Here is a 14,812-nt window from a genome sequence, read left to right as displayed (position 1 = left end):
TCCCCCCAGCAAGATCTGTGAGCCAATCACAGGTGGGAAAAGGATACTGTATGATGCCAGCCAGCAGCCAGTAGTCATGACGACGGTGCCAGATTTCATTGGTTTTCTTGGTAACTGTGGCAGCGCGCTCCTCGTTCTGCCACAAAGAGTGAAGCTCTGAGAGAAAGAGAAGAAAGATGTCAATTATAAAATGAAAACAACTTTAAAACTGCTTTAAATTCTCAAATAGTGGCTGGGGCCTTTTATTTAGCTCAACTGCAGAGATCCAGGTCTTTATTTGAAACAGGCACATATTAGAGATAGGCCTTTATTTCTAATTCCCTCTGTTTGATAAGTATATCTGCTAATATTTTAGTATGAAGCCTCCGTGTTTTCTGATCTGCTACTGTTTGCCCTGTTAATTTTTTGTTACTACAGTATGCTGTTAATACAAACATTTCCTGTATCTGTTTCAAATTAAAAGCCCAGTTTCAGTGAAAACGCTAGAGAATCCCTTAATTTCCTAATAAGGCTTTTATTGTGAAATATTTGCAGGCCCGTGTTGTGGAAAAGTCACTAACTTGCACAGTTCCCATACGATACTTCAACTGTAGCTACTGCCATCGTGTGGCAAATTAACATCACTACAAAATACAGTTTGGCTGGGATATTAACACATGTATACCCGCAGTGACTGAAATAGGACAATAACACTTTGGATGAGTAATCCAGAGCAACAATGTTGAACATAGCATGATTATATTGTTGGATTTATTAAAAACGATGGAAATGTACATTATACTTAGTTGGCTTGCACATTATAAGACAGGCACCAGGAGTTTATCCACCCTTGTTTCCCCCCTCCCCCAGCCTGTATTTGGGGCCGGTGTTTATTTGTGCATGGCGACCCTGGCTTTTATTTGAGAAAATTGTGTTTGTTTGTGTTTCTGTGTGTGTGTTTGCGTACCTGTGAACCCTCCGTCAGCGATGTTGAACATGAATCTGCTCTTGGCCTTCTTCTTCTCCTCACTAGCTGCTCCGGCTGTGGCAGCGCTGGCTGAGGCGCCGCTCTCCTTGCTACTGTCTCCGTTCTGCAGTCTGGTCGCCTCCTCTGGCTTCTGAGCCTCCTTCTCCTCCTTCAGATCTGCAGCAGGAGTGTGAAAGTAGACGCAATTACCGACTATACATGAAGAAAGCGGGAATAAACCTGATAGAGACCTACTGAGAATAATATCCCAAAAGGACAAAAACTTTAAGTTATTTATTGTCTTGTTCATTACACTGTCCTGTGTGATATATTTAAAAATAAAAAGAGGGTTTGGTACCTTTCTTTTCATCTGCAGGAGAAGTGGTGTCCATCTTTTCTTCTTTCTTTTCTTCTGCTCCAAAACAGAAGGAAACAGAAAAATAATATTAAAAATAATAAAAAATATTATGGAGAAAAGATCATAAATAAAACATTGTCATTGTGTCACACTTGACTTCCAGTCAAACACAAAGCCACAGCATTCAAGTTTGTGTCCAAGACTAGATCTAACTACAGGTTCACACTCAGATCCTAGTCACACAAAAAAAATAAAAGAACACAACTCTGACTCAATCAGGAGCTGTGAATCCTAAATTCAATACAAACCACATTTGGAAAGTGAGAGAGCAAGAACAATCTTAAAGAAATGTTTTAAAGAATTAAAGGTTTGGACAATTAAATAAATGAGATGTGTTTCAGTTAAATGGGTAAATTTATGGGACGATTTTAAGGAGAACTTAAAAACCTGCAAGTACAATTCAGAGATTCAACAAAATGTTCAAAGACGATATAATATATTAATCTTTAATACTCGTTTGATTGGTTGACAGATTATTTTCATTTTCATTTTATGTGGCATAAGCTCACACCTTTTTGAACATCGCCTTTTTTGACTTGATGTACATAACCCTTATTCTACTGAATCTGCACTCTTTGTTTCATATATCTGTTTTTGTAAAGTGTATTTGTGAATAATTTTGTAAAAAGTATTTATTCTTTTATGACAGAATAAAACCAAAACAAAAATCATTTTTGTTAACAAGTGATGTGCACCGTGAGAAAGTTGATAAACTTTGTTCTTGTGAAAAGAACAAAAAAAAATCTGAAAACAAGAAAAACACTGAGTTTTACCTTTGACCTCAGAGTCCTCAGGTTTGACCTCTGACCCCTCCGTCTTGGCCTCTGAAGGCGACTTGGTTTCCTCTCCTCCCTCTGGACTCTTCTTCTCGCTCTCTCCCTCTTTCTCTCCCTCCTTCTCTTTAACAGTCTCTGCTTCTCCGTTGCTCGGTTTGTCCGTCTCCATTGGCTCCTCCCCGTTCTTCTTGTTCTCCTGCTCTGCTGCCGGACTCTTCTCGTCGTCGTCTGGGATGGCGATCACCTGGAAGAGACGAGGAAGGGAAGTGAATTTTGTGACATATCTTGAGAAACAAATACATTCAGAAGATCCTACTTTTATTCATGTCACTCAAACACATTGTGTCTTTACCTCGTTACTGGCCCTTGACGGCTCTTTGCCGTTCTTCTCCGCCTCGCCCTCTTTCTTCACCTCCTTCTCTGCGTCCTTCGCTGCCTCGTCATTCTTTGACGAGGAGGAGTCGTCAACTGCAAAGACAAACGCATTCATTATGTTGTTTTAATTTACTTTACCATCTCCAGGAATTTTTTAACAGGAAGATATTCATATTTATAGTAACTGGTTAGGAAGGTTACTGCAATGCAGTGAAACTGAGTGTGTGTTTGTTGTCTGTGTGTGTGTTAGTTACCTGGAGCAGGTGTGTTGGGCTGTGTATCGGCGGGGGTGCCGGTGGATGGGGTTTTTCCAGGGGAGTCGGGCTGAGCGGCCTTCTTGCTCTCCTCCAGCTCAGCCATCCAGGGCATCGACCACTGACCGTTCACATGCTCGAACTCTTGAACCTGGAAAACATGAAAAGCACACAGTCAGCTCTCAACACATCACTGCTAGCAAAAAGGGGTCAAAACATTGCTAATAAAAATTCTTAAGATGTCAATTAGGACAGCAGCATTTTTGCGACAACAGTAGGGCTGCAAATAATGTTTATTTTCATTATCAATTCATTTCTCAAATACTTTTTGATTCATAAATTTATATTAGTGTCAAAAAAACAAACAGTAAAAGATGCCAATCACAATTTATCTGTTTTTTCTTTAATTTTCTTGTTTTGTTCAACCACCAACAATTCGTTCCTTGTACCTACACTGCAAGTCAATTTCCCTTTATGGGTAATAAAGTTAACCACTCGAACGACTCAAAGATTTTCCAATTCACTTATCTAAAAACAGATAAATTCTCTCATTTTTAAGCTACAACAATGAATATTTTCCATTTTTGCCTGATAAAATCTACCATTATTAATCACCATTTACTTGATTATCAACATTTTTGTGGATTAACTACCACACCATAGTTTTCAGGGGTAAAACTGGACTTGGTGAGCTGAAAATGAGATGATTCACTTTTACGTAGTTGGCTTATTTGCAACACAAAATGAAATTACACCATCGAAGTCAACTGTTTAGAAAGGGCCATTTGTCTCTACATCTTTGATTTTAAACTGAATGAACAAAGACAATCCCCGGATGCTTTATTAGATCTTTTACTGTGATTGATATCTCTCTTATTGTAACAAACAAAAGTAAAGTTGACGTAAGGCAAAGCTGCGTTTGTTACCTTCTTGCGAATAAGAGACATAACACCGATACGGGTGAGGACGTGTTGCCGTGACAACCCTTCTCTGGGGACGCCATCTGCGAAGGTCTCGGCCCCGTCGGCTCCGGGCTCACAGAGGTGACGCATAAACAGAGAGACGTAGGCCCTGAGAGGAAGAGAGAGAAGGGAGGGTTAATGAAGGATACATGAAGAAAGAGGAAAACATAAACGAGGTACAAAAATATTGGTGAAGATGAAACATGTAGAAAATAAAAAGGTTTATCAAAACGTTACATCAGAGGAAATGATCTTTCTTTAAGCGCCTTACAGCTGATTACAATTAGTAATTTTCTTAAGGATATCTGAAGCCTACAATAAACTAATTTTAAGATTTAAAATATTAATATATTAAATAAATATTCTATCTCTGCATATGAATTTAAGTTTAGTAAACAAAAATGCAACAAAAAAGATGGCAAAATCAGATAATGATATTAAAACCATAAAATAAGCAGAATAAGAACAAGAAAAACAAAGAAGCAAGACGGTGTTCAGATGCATTTAGTAGATGATTAAAAAAAAATCTCCCAATAAACACATTCACATATTTTAGTAATCTTACAGTCTTAAATTGGTATTTTAAGGCCTTTTTATATATCACCTTCCACCACAGACGATAACCACTTCTTTTCGGAGTGAGAGGGTTCATATTTTGCTGGAGACATAGTGGTGTTTCTTACTTGAACTCTTTCTCAGATTTCCCTCGCAGGTCTCGGACCAGCCACTGGGTGGTGAAGGCATCTTGGGGAGGCATCCCATAACGCATCACTGCATTCAGGAAGGCCTTCCTCTGCCGAGAGTTGAAACCCAACACCTGGGAAACAGAAAGCGTCAGGCTTCAATTACAGAAACAATATTTTTTAAACCATGGGAATCCAATGCAGTAGTTTGAAAGAGAGATAACAAATGGCCCCAGACGAGAGCTGAGCTGCTCACCTCGATGTTGCCTCCCACCCTGGCCAGCAGGGGGGGCAGCGGTTTGTCTTTGTCGTTCCTCAGGCCCTTCCTATTCGGCCTGCGAGAGTTTGCTGCAGAGAGGAAACAGATGCAGTGATTATACACATAACTGCCACTATGCAGGGAGGCAGGTGTGCTGCATCAATTATATTTTTAGTATGTAGACGTGATACAACTCGTCCTGTGTCTTTTACTGGAGTGACAACCTGTTTGTTTACTGTATTTACTGTTTACTGCAGAGACGCTGCCCTCTGCCTGTATTTTCTTAGTTTATTATTAGTTTGCTGTGTTCGGGACGTTTCTGGGCGACAGTCATCTCCGTCTAACTTTGAATCGTGTGTACTTATTCTGCCTTTAAGTTTCCTAATTATATCCTGTATATACACACACATACCTTGAACTTTAGACAATGCTCTCACTGTGATATATTCAGACACAGGGTTTATATGCGGTTGGAGCTACTTAATGAAAGCAGAGGCTGCTAATTAAACCAAGTTATGTTTTATAAATTAAATAACACTGTACAGAAAACTTGAGATATACACAGCACATCTTAAACATTAGCTTAATGTCAATATTGTTCGATGTTCTATAACTACAAATAATGGTTCTTACCTTCTGTTCGCTCATCAAAGTCCTCGTCTCCCTCCTCAGACGCCACAGAATAATCTGATTGGCCATCAGACTGGTCATCTTGCCAATCAGCTTTGAGACAAAAACAAAAGAAAGATTTTTAATCCACAGTCCAATTAGACTCTGGCTCTCTTTTTTCATTTGTTTCACAACTACTTCTGTCACTTTTCATGTCTGAGTGCAACACTATGAATGCGTTTGGGGATAGACTGAGAAAATGTGCGCCATCATCAACATGTTGACGATGATTACTACTACTACTACTACTACTCGGCTATTTACCAGGACCAGGAGATACGATCACATAACACCTGTTTTAGCCTCTTTACATTGGCTCCCTGTTTGTTTTAGGATTGATTTTAAGATCTTATTGATTACTTTTAAGGCTCTTCATGTCCTGGCTCCAGATTATATTTTAGACCTTGTAATCCCTTATGAACCGTTACGTAGTTTGAGATCTTCGGGCAGGGGTCTTCTGTCTGTTCCTGAGTCCAGGATGGAAACTAAGGGGGACAGAGCTTTTGCCATCAGGGCCCGGGGCTCTGGAACAACTTGCCCAAAGAAATTAGGTCGTCTGAGTCAGTGTCTTCGTTTAAGTCTCTTGTCAAAACACATTTTTATCGGAAAGCAGATCCTGATTTTACCTGAACTGGCTGTTTATTTTATTTTATCATTCACTGTGGTATTTTATTTCTCTCTTTGTACTTTGTTTTGATAAGTGCTCTATAAATAAAGTTTAAAAAAATTATTATTAATTATTATTATTATGTCTCTCCCCTCTCTATGATGGCTGGCTTTTCTCTCCGCCTTCCAGTGTGACTGTTCAGAACTATAAATACTTTCTGACTGATTTCTGACGTGGTTGGAAAACACGTCTTACGAACTAGTTCAACCCAGCCCTGTGTGTCTGTGAGTGTGTGTGTGTGGGCGGCTCCGGCATTTTCCTCCTCCTGCTGAACAGGCTAAGATCATGGCAGTTCTTTGCTGTGCATTATGGTTAATGTAGTCTCATGATTCAAGAGATGACACCCACATGACACCCTGAATTTTGGGAATATAACCTTCCTAATGTGACTGTCGTTTAGAGTGATTAAAGAACCATTTATCATGTTCTTGTTATGCTCAAAGCACCAGAAAATGTAAATATACACAGATGTGCATCAGATGAAATATATATTTCACATTAAGTGAAATCAAATCTGCACCACAGATAACCAAATTAGGGGATTTTTGGTTTCACTGCACAAAGCTAATGAGGTTAACTTCTTTGGAAAATTCACAATTAAAAATGTACTTTCTCGACCTTCGTTTTCCTAAGGTAATTATTTAATTGTACAAAACTACTATTTCACAAGTGCAACAAAGGATGCACCAATCAAAAGGCAACCGACCAGCTGACATATCTGTAATTTCACTTGATTATTAAATCTTTTGTAAAACACAAAAAAAGGAGATTGTTTTCCTAAATCAGTTACTAACAATTCAATGTAAACAAAAAAAGATCATAACCTATATGCTGCAAATCTTTATGGCAACACCAGCAGGAAGAGGTGAGGTCAGCAGTGCGGAGCTTGCCGTGAGAAAAATCTTTCACAAAAAAACACTAAACTGAAAGTTGCCTCATGTTATGCAACTAGGGGTTGGAATGAAAACATTGAGTACAAAATGTGTCCTTAGCACAGAGTATTGAAAACTCTCAGGTATAAAAAGGTTGGCACTGAATGCCTTGTCAAATTCTTGATGTTTTTACTTCTGTTATTACTTTTTTTTTTTGATTGGATATTTTCTTATTCAAGTTTAGATGGTTTCATTTAGGCAGTTCCTGTAGAGCTGCTTGTGTCATAAGACAGTAAACACTAAGGAATTTAAGATGTTGCTCAATTTTTTCATTTAAAAAAAGTTTTCTTAGATAAACATGTTCATTTTTCTCAAAGCATTTCAGCATTGTACTAAAACTTGTGTATCGTATAAGCACCAGTATTGAAATTTTAAAACAATACCCAGTCCAAGTGCAACAGGATATAAAAGGCATTTAAAAGATCTCCACAAATCCAAGGTGGCTAAATTCCTAAAATGTAAGTGTCCTGAATTCAGCCTTTTCTTGTGACAAAGCATTTCAACTCACTTTAAAACCAACCTCTGAATGCTTGTAGTGATTAAAAACTGGATTACCTCTCCTCTTACCTCTGTCTTCTTGAGAGCCGTCGTTGTAGTTGACCTGCTTGCGGATACGTTTGCCTTTGCCCAGGTTGCGGGCCAGATCCTCCTGCTGCTGCTCGTAATGGTGACGCAGCAGCTTCTCCCAGTAGTCTGGATCCACGCTCTCCTCCTGCTTGATGATCTCCCGCTGCACCTCCTCCTCCTGAGCGAAGGAGAAAAGATGGAGAAACATGGAAAGGGTTGGAGAGGGTAAAGCCCAGCGTCACAACTGGGATCAAAACAAAAATTCCCACAGATAATCTGACAATCAAACTCGGTGCTATGCTAACTACAGCCTGACCGAATGAATCGTCAGGAACATTGTTACTGGCTAATCGCTCAAGAAAAGAGCTGACAGAGTCCTGATGTTTAAAACAGCAAATATAGAGCCTTTATAATTTGAATGGAATTTGGATCACTACTTAAATAAATCTCTGAGATGCGAAACAGACTTATTCCTACATTAAGCAATGTCAGATTTACACTCTAGAAAATCAGGATGCCAATGCCCAGTTCACTCCACAGGTGCTCACCTCCTCCTCCTCGTCTTTGACGACATACTGTGCCACCTTGAAGGAGCTCAGGTACTCGTTCATGCTCTGCAGCTCCGTGTCGTCTGTGGCGTCCTGGTTCCTGTCCAGCAGACGGTCGATGGCCTTGTCGTCGTAGTGAATGATGCTGCTGTCCTCCTCCTTGTTCTCACCTGAACACACACACAAACATCAGCTAAAATATCTCACTTCAATATCTTCGTGCGCCACTAAATCTGTCAATTGAGGCTGTCTGTCCCTGCATATCTGCACTGTTTAAACTCTCACCTTCTCCCTCATCCTTGAAGAGTTGCTCTGTTCCAAACTTGAGGATGTCGTCCAGTTCCTGTTTGGACATGGAGCCCGTCTTGGATCCGAGACCAGGTCGGACCACCAGGTGAGTCAGCATCATTTTTTTCTTGGCAACCTGGACAGAGGAGGAAAGATGGAGGGAGCACAGAAAAAAGAGCAATTTGTTAATATGTCAGGTAAAAAAAAATAAAAATGTGACATTTTCCTTCTCAAATGTTTATCACAAATCAGTTTTGCTTTTTTAATTTGCTATAAAAACACAAAACATATTAGATGTATGTAAGGACAGATGTTTCTAGGGTTTTGTCCCAGTCTTGCAGTAAAATTAGAAAGTGTAAAATATAAGTTCTCAAAAAAAGTACCACGACTTCAGCTCAAAATTTATTTTTCCTCTTTGGTAGTCACTTACAAAAACAGCAGCCAGATTTAAGCACCTGTTTAGCAACACTTAACAGTAGTTGACAGAAGACATTGTTTAGTTGTTGGGTTTTCTGTCCTGTTTACCTGAGTAATCCTTTCCTCCACAGAGGCCTTTGTGACAAAGCGGTAGATCATCACCTTCTTGTTCTGACCGATACGATGAGCTCTGCTGAAGGCCTGGACACAGAGGAAGAGTGGTTATGAACAGATCTTCACGACATTTGCTGAACTTTTCAACGAGCTAAATAAAAAAGGTGTCTCTAGACCTTTTCAATGAACGTCAGAGTGAAATAAAACCCACTTCACTACTAAAATTACAGGAAAAACAAAAAAACCCCTCTCCGACTATTGTTCAATATACACAATGTTTATGTCTACAAACATTTCAACCAAATATCACTCTTCACAATACAAATGCAAAATTTCAGCAAAGATGTTTTCTAGATTTCCCAAATCAGAATCAGAAATACTTTATTGATCCCCGAGGGGAAACTCTTTCGTTACAGCTGCTCACTGTCACGTCAATGCACACAGGAATAGAAGGACTAATAGAACAGAAATAGAAATAATAATAAATAAGTCCTCAACGAGACAATTATTTATAGTAAGAAATAAGAGCTGTGCAAATCAAAATATAATACACTATAATACAGCTAAGATAAATTAAGTAAGCTAGTTGAGTCTGTTAGCGTCCGCTACCCTCAACCTGCTGCCCCAGCATGCAACAGCATACAGGATAGCACCGGCCACCACAGACTCGTTCAAGCCAAGAAAACATGGCAGGTCTTAAGCTCACATACATCTTCTGCCTTAAGCTACACTTTATTATCAATAAAACTAGCAGAAATCGATGGAGTAACAGTAGTCCTGCTGTACCTGGATGTCGTTGTGGGGGTTCCAGTCAGAGTCGTAGATGACGACGGTGTCGGCGGTGGCCAGGTTGATACCCAGACCTCCGGCCCTCGTTGACAGCAGGAAGGCAAACTGCTGAGCACCAGGAGCTGAGGGAAAAAATCAAGGGAAAAAGGTCACTTTACAGAATTTCTACAAGTACATTTTAATTATCAGCTTCCATATTAGCGACCTGGAACTTTAGTAACAACAGATCAAGTAAAAACTTTAATTTTCATTTAAACTGTCTTGTTCAAGTTTACATTGGGAAGTTCAGAGTTAGTTTTAATTTGTGTTAAGGGTGAGAGAAATAGAAAAAGAAAGGAGGAGTCAAAGATGGAAGATGAAGGAATAATCACAAAAGAAAACAAAAAAGGCGGAGTTTGCGGTCTCAGTCTCACCATTGAAGCGATCAATAGCTTCTTGTCTCATCCCTCCAGTGATCCCTCCATCAATCCTCTCGTACTTGTAGCCCTCATTCTCCAGGAAGTCCTCAAGCAAGTCCAACATCTTGGTCATCTGCAGCAAAACACAGTGGAGATGGTTTGTTTGGAAAAGCTGGTGAGATTTCTGGCTTTTAACGCTCACTTTTTCAGTTCCCTTTACTCAAGGCATTTTCCAACAACAGAAAGAAGTGTTTCTATTAATTTTTCAACCTTATGTTCAATTATATTTTAGTTTTTTGACTTTGAGCTGGTCAGCAGTCAAGTCATCTCTCTGGTCTCTTACCTGAGAGAAGATGAGCACTCTGTGTCCTCCATCCTTTAGCTTCCTCATCATCTTCTGCAGTAACAGCAGTTTCCCAGCAGCCTTTGTGAGAGCGCTGCCATCGTACATCCCGTTGGGCATCTTTGGAGCTTCCTGTTTGGAGTGACCAATCAAACATTTAGGTTTTGTAAATTCTGAAATGACTGCAGAGAAAGTTTGGCTCCAAAGAGAAGTGAGAAGTAGTAGTAGTAGTAGTAGTAGTAATAATAATTAATAATAATAATTTTTTCTCTAGCAAAATTCTTTAACTTTAACTGTCTGCCCTGAAATATGATTGAAACAGACAATGTTTGGGTCTTACAATAGCAGCCGCAGGGAAGAGGTAGGGGTGGTTGCAGCATTTCTTGAGGTCCATGACGACGTTGAGCAGAGAAACCTGGTTTCCTCCTCCTTTGGTGTTCAGAGCCTCAAAGTTTTTCGTCAGGATAAATTTGTAGTACTTCCTGCAAACAGACGATACACACATTTACCCTTTTCTTTTTAAGCTGCTTCGTTTTCAAACCTGCTTCTCAATTTGTACATAACTCTGATCATCATCGTCTTAAAAAAAAAAAAAAAAAAAAAAAAAAAAAAAAAAGCACGACCCCAGCCATCGTAGCCTTCATTCCCTCCTCCTGACTCACTTCTGCATGGGGCTGAGTTCCACTCTGACGATGAGCTCGGTCTTGGAGGGCATATGTTTGAAGACGTCGGCCTTCAGCCTCCTGAGCATGTGTGGACCCAGCATGTCGTGCAGCTTCTTGATCTGGTCCTCCTTTGCGATGTCGGCGAACTCCTCCAGGAAGATCTCCAGTTTGCTGCAAACAGAAAGGCAGACACAGACAGGTGAGTTACTGTGAGGTGGGACGTTCCTGCTCAACTGTACAGTCACACTGCTGAGAGCAACTACAGACGCCAGCTGCTGCGGATGCTTTTGTTTTGTCTAATTTACAACTTGTTTCATTCTGCTGATTTAAAAAACAAAACATTACTCATCAACATTAAGCCTCTTGCGCTTCAGAAACAAATTTGTTTCCTGTCATTTTACGACTAAACAGTACAGTGATGCGTTTGTTAAAATATTACATCAAACAGACTGTAAAGAAACATTCACGCTGCTCATTTTGTAACATTCATGCACACTTATTTATTCAATTCAAACATTTTCTTAAAACCCTCAAAGTTGTATTATGTTAGCGTTGATTAGGAAAACAGCGGACAACATACAAATCTGAGGGTACATGAGAAGTCAAACAGGATAGAAAAGCAGAAAACGAATTTCTGGTACACAAAATTAGGTTTATTTTTGTAGACTTCCTTCTTATCTTTACTTTTTTCTTTGAATTACTGGATATTTTTAACACTCCAGTATTCAAATAGAACAATTTGAGAAGGACAGATATGTGTCACAAGTAGACATAGCTTTGTTATAAAGTGGTCATGTGCCAAAAAAAGGTTGCGAACCACTGCTGCATATGAATGAAATGATTTATACTGTCATTGTCCGATCAGCGTTTCTCTTGTACTGTAAATGTGTGCGAAAAGTTTTCAAATCAATCATTAATGCTGCCAAGAGGCAAGAGAGTTCCCTGCACCTCTGATGCAGAGGATCTGTACACCTGCTAAGTTACATGGAAGTATAACAGCCACTAATTCTGCTTCAGTTCATTAGCATTTCTGATGATTTAGAGACTTCAGTGGCTGAAAAATAACAACAGGTAAAAGGCACCAAGAGCAAAACCTTCACCCTCACTACTGATCCATACATCATGACTACACCTGAAGTCCTTGCTGTGGTGAGGGCTCTGAAAATGTTCTCCTATAAAAGCAATATCTTATCCAACAGAATCCGGAGCTTACCTGAACCTCTCAGGTGTGAGGAAGTTGAGCAGGTGGAAAAGCTCCTCCAGGTTGTTCTGCAGGGGAGTTCCAGTCAGCAGCAGTTTGTGCTGCAGAGGGTAGTTGTTTAATACCCGGAAAAACTACAGCAGGGGAAACAAAGAACAACATGTTTACAACAGTTTCAGCTTCAGTAACAGCTGTCTGCACATGCTTCCAATTCAGAGGTGTTTTATTCCAGCGGTTTACAAGAAATAACTGCACAAAAAGCGACCGTAATGATTCCGATAAAAGAACTTCTGAATCAACCATATTTTCAAGCACGGTATTGGTTTTTACTATTTATATAGTTCTAATGAAAGGGTAATTTTATTGCCTGTTTGTTGTTGTTTGATCTGTGATTGTTTCTCATGCTAAAGCTACTATCTGAATTTGAAAAAAAATATTCTCACCACAAGATCCACAGTGGCTATTCAACCAACATTATTATCAATATATAAAGTAGTTAAACTTATATCCAGCTCGGAAATATGGTGTAGCAATTACAATGCCCAACACATTGTATTTAAGGGGCTGAACTCTTTATTCTCTCTTTTAGGGACTGCGTGTGTCTACATGGGTGTCTGTACCTTGGACTGGTTGTTTTTCAGTCTGTGGGCCTCGTCCACCACCAGGCAGGCCCAGTCTATGGAGCCCAGGATCGCCATGTCGATGGTGATCAGCTCGTAGGAGGTCAGCAGGACATGGAACTTGATCGACGAGTCTTTCTGTTGGAGGAAACCAACCCAATTCCAAAATGTTACTTGATGTATCTCAAACTTATCTGCCAATTAAATGCATTTGTCTTAGGAGCTTTCTCTTCCTGCGGGAGCCAAAGTCTTCATTCACTACCGGCTCCTCTCACCTTCATCCTGGAAGCCTTCTTCCCTCCTCGGATGGCGTTGTCCTCGAAGGAGAACTCGTTCTCTCTGATGACAGCTCTGCTGTCTTTGTCTCCGACGTAGGTCACCACGTACATGTCGGGGGCCCACATCTCAAACTCTCTCTCCCAGTTGATGATGGTGGAGAGTGGGGCGCTAACCAGGAACGGGCCCTTAGAGTGGCCCTGGAGGTGGAGAGAGGAAGTCAGTGTCTTACAGACCAGTGGTCGTGTGTTTTGTCTAGCAACCGTAAGTTTTGCACTTAACGTAAGGACCTGTACACAATGTGTTATTGTGCAATAATGCCCGTATGAACAGTTAGCTTGTTAGCAGGAGACTTCGAATTTATTTTAAGTACAAATTCATCATTTCAGAAATATAGCAAACAACTCTGTTTCTCGTGTGAACTGAAATTAGGAAAGCAGAAAGTAACGAATGAAGGACAAAAAGTAAATAAATCAAAAGGTAAAACATCAGCTTTTCTAAAAATAATTTGCACATTTACCTTCCAACATGAGATATTAGCCTTTGGCCAAAGTCACACCTACTTTTGAAAATACTGATGGCTCAAAATTAACTTTAGGATTCCCAAAAATTACTTGTCATAAATGCTACTTTATGTCCTAAGAAGGAAGAAATGTTTTTACACACTGGATCCATAATCACGTTAAACTTTCAGGTTATGATTTGTACTAAAGCTACAACTAACAATTATTTAATAACAATTAATTAGACCATTAACTTCTTTGTTAATTGATGAATCTTGTGGTCTATAAAATGTCAAAATAGCAAAAAAACACCCCATCATTTACCAAGAGCCAAAGTTGACCTTTTCAAATGTGCTATTTTTGTCCATCCATCAGTCCAAAACCATAAGATACTATATTTACTATCAGAGAAGAAACCTGGAAATATTTGAATGAGAAAAATTTGAACATTTTGAGAAAAATGTACTGGTTTTGACTTCTAATCGACAAACTAATCGATTATCAAAATAGTTCCAGATTCATTTCTGTCTAATTTCCACACATAAAAAGACTGAAAACTCTCAACAAATATCTGAATACTGTATCATGAATTCAAGTCATTTGTAACGCAACATGTCCCCTAGTTGACTACATCTAAAAAATTTATATAAAAACAAAAATATGGTAGAGAGACAGGTGAATCCAGTGTGAAAATATAAAAATATCTGTGGTTTAAAAAGAAATCATCAAATTAAGTTTAAAAACGCTACAAGATCTCCTGCTGCTCTGGCAAATAGTGTATTCTGGCCTCCCACCTTTAGGTGGCAGCAGCCACACACATGATCAGTGTCTGTGAATATTTACTGCTTGAGATCAAACTTACTGTCGTCAGATTTCACCTGACTTATACAAAATGGCTGGATGGCTCTTGGCCAATAGGACGACAGCTACACGGTCACACACAGGAAGGCTCAACCGTTACTGCTGAGCCAACACTGTATTAAAAAAGGTCAAATTAATTAGTTAACTAATTATGAAAACAAATTTAATAAAGATAATGAAGAGGACTTAAACTTAAAAGTCAAAACTCGCTTCAACTTTGTGCTGAGCTCATGTAGCAGCTCATGTTTCCAACAACCCGTTGAGAAGAAGCATATCCAAAG

At 39.4% G+C, this 14,812-nt stretch overlaps 1 protein-coding gene across 7 annotated transcripts in view; it reads right to left on the bottom strand.

The window, feature by feature from the left end:
- Positions 1-14,812, bottom strand: part of chd4a (chromodomain helicase DNA binding protein 4a) — a 33,307-nt gene that overhangs the window by 3,403 nt on the left and 15,092 nt on the right. For 4 of the 7 annotated variants that reach the window (XM_044171952.1, XM_044171951.1, XM_044171949.1 and 1 more), the window contains exons 16-37: positions 13,167-13,367; positions 12,892-13,029; positions 12,284-12,405; positions 11,068-11,241; positions 10,746-10,887; positions 10,406-10,537; positions 10,078-10,195; positions 9,662-9,786; positions 8,870-8,962; positions 8,342-8,480; positions 8,057-8,226; positions 7,497-7,686; positions 5,307-5,396; positions 4,671-4,762; positions 4,415-4,548; positions 3,696-3,840; positions 2,770-2,920; positions 2,493-2,608; positions 2,138-2,384; positions 1,305-1,361; positions 947-1,123; positions 48-156 (exon numbers count right to left, since the gene is read on the bottom strand). In XM_044171952.1, the coding sequence (XP_044027887.1) occupies positions 48-156; positions 947-1,123; positions 1,305-1,361; positions 2,138-2,384; positions 2,493-2,608; positions 2,770-2,920; positions 3,696-3,840; positions 4,415-4,548; positions 4,671-4,762; positions 5,307-5,396; positions 7,497-7,686; positions 8,057-8,226; positions 8,342-8,480; positions 8,870-8,962; positions 9,662-9,786; positions 10,078-10,195; positions 10,406-10,537; positions 10,746-10,887; positions 11,068-11,241; positions 12,284-12,405; positions 12,892-13,029; positions 13,167-13,367 (3,062 nt within the window). The remainder of the gene's footprint in view (positions 1-47; positions 157-946; positions 1,124-1,304; positions 1,362-2,137; positions 2,385-2,492; positions 2,609-2,769; positions 2,921-3,695; positions 3,841-4,414; positions 4,549-4,670; positions 4,763-5,306; positions 5,397-7,496; positions 7,687-8,056; positions 8,227-8,341; positions 8,481-8,869; positions 8,963-9,661; positions 9,787-10,077; positions 10,196-10,405; positions 10,538-10,745; positions 10,888-11,067; positions 11,242-12,283; positions 12,406-12,891; positions 13,030-13,166; positions 13,368-14,812) is intronic. The other 3 variants (XM_044171955.1, XM_044171954.1, XM_044171953.1) reach the window with 2 other exon arrangements.

Source organism: Siniperca chuatsi, linkage group LG17, assembly GCF_020085105.1.
Source record: "Siniperca chuatsi isolate FFG_IHB_CAS linkage group LG17, ASM2008510v1, whole genome shotgun sequence".
NCBI lineage: Eukaryota > Metazoa > Chordata > Actinopteri > Centrarchiformes > Sinipercidae > Siniperca > Siniperca chuatsi.
The sequence above is the reverse complement of the archived record's forward strand: the minus strand, read 5'-3'. Positions and strand labels throughout refer to the sequence as shown.